The sequence below is a fragment of the Piliocolobus tephrosceles genome, unplaced genomic scaffold (assembly GCF_002776525.5).
Source record: "Piliocolobus tephrosceles isolate RC106 unplaced genomic scaffold, ASM277652v3 unscaffolded_39798, whole genome shotgun sequence".
In the NCBI taxonomy this organism is placed as follows: Eukaryota; Metazoa; Chordata; class Mammalia; order Primates; family Cercopithecidae; genus Piliocolobus; species Piliocolobus tephrosceles.
The window spans coordinates 29832-34563 of NW_022324084.1; the positions used below are offsets into that span (position 1 = coordinate 29832).

Consider the following 4732-nt stretch of genomic DNA (forward strand, 5'->3'; position numbering starts at 1 on the left):
GCACGGCCAATGGAGTCAGAGTTTGTTTAATAAATATCTCAGAGTTCAAAGAGAGACTCTCGTGGGGCAGAAATTGGTAAATGTTCCTGCATTCTAAAATTAGGAGGATCTTACTTTCTTTGAATCAGCAGAGAAGAAAGCACAGTCAGTGGGGAGGGCCAGTTGGGAGCATGGCAGAGTGGCCGCAGGATGTCCAAGACAAAGGACATGTAATATCAAATTGTAAGCTGTGAAGCTGTGATGCAACCCTGCTCCTTCTCCTAATGGATTTTTTAGGTCTCAGCACAGATGCACACCTGAGGGAGTGATTTCTTTGGAAATTAAGGACAAATTGCTGTGTTAGTAACAAGTTCACCCTACAAAGCACACCTGGAAATGGAAATAAGATTATTTCTAAGGCCTTTTCTACTCAAAGAGTCTCTGACTTGGTGGTAAGCTGAGAGGTGAGGATGGGGGGTTGTTGATCCACATGTGATAAGTACCATGAGGTTCTACCATGAAGCATATAGTTCTGAGAGTGAATCAGAGCCCTAGGAAGAATAATGCCCTTGATGTTGTTTTGCCCTGTGCCATCCCAAACCACCCCACCCATAATTAAGCAACCATGGAAATGAGGGGAGCCAGAAGGAATCAATCCCTGCTGCTTGGTTCAGTAGACAGAGGGACCTGGGGGAAGGGTGTTGGCTGGGTCTAGAAGAAGATGATGAGCTCAGAAAATAGACAAGGAGAACCCCCAGGGAAAACTTGGGAAACCCTGGAGGAATCACGAGATAGGTTATTAGAGCTCCTTTTTATTACTAAAATTTATTTATTACTAAATTAATGGCAGTAATCCTGCACGAAGGGATATTCCCTATGAAAGATGGCATCTCACATAAAAACAGAGCATTCTTCCTTACCCTAAAGTCGGCCCTCTCTCCCCAAGTCCCTCATGCATCAGGCCACCTTTGTGTCCACAGATCATGGGCAGCATTGGGTGGTCACCATCATCCACACAGAGAGGGCAGTCAGCAGCGTGAGGTGGGTCTGTCTGCTGTGGTCTCACCCCAGACAAGGAAAGCAAGAGCCCTGGGTGGAGCTGAAGGTGCTCAGCTGGGTTTGTCAGGAGTCCCATCTGTCAGTGAATTGAGAAGAAACAGAGCAAAACTTGTCCAATGTTGATGAGCCTGCCCCTGGGATTTGGAAACTTGATAACAGAGAAAACCAATATAGACAAAGGATTTTAAACAGGATTATGGTCAATTAACCAAATTAGAAAAGGATACTTGAAAGAGTATTTGGAACACAGGAATCCAAAACACCAGGAAGACATGAGGAGTTTCCTTAAGACTCTAGACTACAGCACTATGTAGGTAACTAACACCAGGCTATTTATTATATTATTGAAGAAATAAAATTGACATTGAGTTACAAACTGTTCACAAAAAGTCATGAAAATCTTGTAGACTTGATTCAATTCAGACAAATGTGTCCTTCTCATCCTCAGCTGTTCACTGGTGCATTCATCTTGAATTTGACCATCTGGGGAATGGGCGTGGTCTCTCCTGACAAGAAGGCTCTGGGGCCCAGGCAGGGAGAATGACATCTCAGAATGACTCCCTTGAGAGTCCTGTTGCCCTTTCATCAATGCACAGAACCAGAAGACCCCTCCGTCCTGTAGCACCTGCCATGAGCATTGACCTCCTGTGTTGTGTGGCCTTTTCTCTCCTGTGGACAGGTGGGTCCTGGGCAGGGACCCTTGTGTGGATTTCAAGGCCCAGCCCCTTTCCACTGGGGCTACAGCATCAGCTTTGTTCTTCTCTGCAGGTCTAGTGAATGCTGGTGTCACTCAGACCCCAAAATTCCAGGTCCTGAAGACAGGACAGAGCATGACCATGCAGTGTGCCCAGGATATGAACCATGACTACATGTACTGGTATCGACAAGACCCAGGCATGGGGCTGAGACTGATTTATTACTCAATTACTGCTGGTATCACTACCAAAGGAGAAGACTCCAATGGCTACAATGTCTCCAGAATAAACACAGAGTATTTCCTGCTCAGGCTGGAGTCGGCTGCTCCCTCCCAGACATCTGTGTACTTCTGTGCCAGCAGTTACTCCACAGCGTTACAAGGCTGTCTCCTCTCCGCACATGAAAGCAGGGAGGCTCTGCCCTCCTCCCCAACCCAAGACTCAGGGATGACCTGGGCAGAGTTTTCTGGAACAGGAACCTTGGAACTCCAAGTGGCCCCAACTGGCCCAGATAGTATGAGCCTCGCTCTGTGCCAGGTGCCTCTGCAGGCAGTCTCAGGCAGGCCTGGGCTGATCCCCGGTCCTCAGATGTCTCCTTTGTTGCTCTCTCTGGTCTATCCTCCAAGCTGTCCTTTAGGGGTTGGGCCAGGGCTCCCCCAGCTCCTACTTTTCAACTCATCATCCTGAGTCTGAGGCTCCCAGGATGAAACAGGATTTACATTTCAGATCCATCTAGACTCCTGTCTCTCCCTGGTGACCATGTTGCTTCCTCTCTCCAGGGTTTCCCCCACTCCCCACCCTCCTGTGGCCCACCTTTCCCATCTCAGCAGTCATTCTCCACCCCCACCTCCCCGCTCCTCTCTACTTCAGCCATGAGGGGAACCCCTCTTCTGTGACTCCTTCCTTCCCATCACAGAGACTTCAAAGGCCATTTTCTCTGCCCTGGGCTGGAGCTTTCCTTTCTCTAGTGGCCAGCTCCTACCTGTGCTTCAGATCTCAGCATGATCAGCCCTCCTGTGGGAAGCAATCCCCCCCCTCCCAGCTGAGATCAACTTTCCTCTCCTAAGCTCTCATAGAATCATGTCTGTTACTAACCTTTAGCACACTTGGGCTTTCTCAGATACTTATCTGATTATTTTTGTGCTCCCCCCAATTATTTTTTGTTTTTTAGACAAAGTCTCACTCTGTCGCAAGGCTGGAGTGCAGTGGCATGATCTCTGCTCACTGCAAACTCTGATACTCTGATTCAAGTGATTCTTCTGCCTCAGCCTCCCGAGCAGCTGGGATTACAGGCATGTGTCATCACGCCCAGCTAATTCTTGTTTATATTTTTAGTAGAGATGGTGTTTCACCATGTTGGCCAGGATGGTTTCTATCTCATGACTTCATGATCCCCGGTCTCTCAAAGTGCTGGGATTACAGGCGTGAGCCACCACGACCGGTCTCTGTGGTTAATTTTTTAGCCCATGAGAGCTAAGGCTGTACCTGCTGCATTTACCAATATCGGTGCCTGACATGTGGGGAGACCCATTTCACAGAGAACGGATGAGTGAATGACAGGCTGAGTGGGTGATGAGTGGGTGGATGAACCAATAGTAGGAACACACTACATCTACTGTAACCTGGCAGAGATCTAGCATTAAGTAAAAAAAGCCCACCCCTTTGATTGCTGGGCTCAGGTCAGTCTTGGAAATTGGCGGGGAATCACTATCATGGTGTCCACACATGGCTCAAGGCTTCCTCTTGTGGCTGCAGCACCCGACCTCCTGCAGGTCTCTGTGCTCTCCTTCAGGGTCTTTCCCCACAACAAATCGAGACAGATTAGAGATCTACCTCTAGAATTCCATCCTTAAAGGTTGTTCCTTGAAACCACTTCTGGTAAGAAAATCTCCATTATGTTTGCATCAATAAAACAGGGCTACTACAAGTTTGAGAGTGTAAGAGATTTATGATCAGAATTAGACTTTACGCATATGTGGGAGGAGCTGAGGAAGACAAGGTCTTGAGGAGAGAAGTCAGAAGGTGAAGGAGCCAGTCAGTAGCCAGGGCTTCTGGAGGTCTGGGCAGGACAGGCTGCAGTGGCAGGGACATGAGGATCAGAGCATGCCAGGCCATGCAGTGGGACCTTGAGCTGGGAGTACAGGAAAAGGCCAAGGAGACCTGCTTCTGGGGAAGCTGTTCCCTCTGTGTGGGGGCCACGCCTGCAGGTGCACTGTCAAACACTGGGGGCAGCCTGGCTGCTCTTGGCCAGCATTTGGGAAGATGAACTGGACTTCCAAGGTCTGTTGGATGCCTCTGTATCTGATGGGCACTGACTCTCACTGTCTGACCACAATGACCTGCCAGTTGTTATAGTGACTGTTTTATATCCATCTTCTAAATTTTACCCAATGTATCTTTGACCATCTCTAACCCAGAGTAATAAGAGAAATGGCATTGTGGGAAAGTCAGACTCTTACCTTTGCAAAGTTGACTTAATACAATCCAGCACAGGAGGGATTCTCCCAGATTAGGCACCAGATCAACAACTATCTCAACCTGCCATGGTCCGTGGACTCCTCTCCGGGGGACACCTGTGCTGCCCAGGTGAATGTGGACACAATTTGTATGTAGATGTTCTAGACGCTGGCTACTAACTTTTCTTTTAATCCTGTGCCTGAAATCTCACTCCACCCAGAGGCAGGGCTCTGCCTCCTGCTTCTGTCTCCTTCCTGAGCTTCTTTCCTGCTGGAGTTGCTGGGACATCAGACTCCTGCTCAGAGTGCAGTGACCTGTGGAGAGGGAGGGAAGCTCACCTCTTGCTGCCTTCCTGGACCCAGTTCTTTTATAACCAAAGCAAGTGCTCTGGTCTCTCTTTGAGCTCTGCAGTGTGAGAAATGTGCTTCATGAATTTGTAGCTGATCAGCTCAATGATTTGATGGCAAACCCAAAGTGAAATCCTCAGATCTGCAGAAATTGCCCTGCATTTCTGTGAAGACGGCAATAATACTGTGTGGTAG

General features: G+C 48.5%; 1 protein-coding gene across 1 annotated transcript; it reads left to right on the top strand.

Moving 5' to 3' along the window:
- Positions 1-1486: 1486 nt before the first annotated feature.
- Positions 1487-2453, top strand: LOC113223212. The gene is made up of 2 exons (XM_026452742.2): positions 1487-1717; positions 1807-2453. Exons 1-2 carry the CDS (start codon positions 1579-1581, stop codon positions 2418-2420), a joined length of 753 nt encoding a protein of 250 aa, XP_026308527.1. The 5' UTR covers positions 1487-1578; the 3' UTR covers positions 2421-2453.
- The last annotated feature ends 2279 nt before the right edge of the window (positions 2454-4732 follow it).

Excerpts from the sequence above, each read along its gene's own strand:
- LOC113223212 (XM_026452742.2), top strand. The coding sequence starts at position 1,579 with ATGACATCTCAGAATGACTCCCTTGAGAGTCCTGTTGCCCTTTCATCA. Across the intron at positions 1,718-1,806 it reads CTTTTCTCTCCTGTGGACAG|GTCTAGTGAATGCTGGTGTC; the intron begins GTGGGTCCTGGG and ends TCTTCTCTGCAG.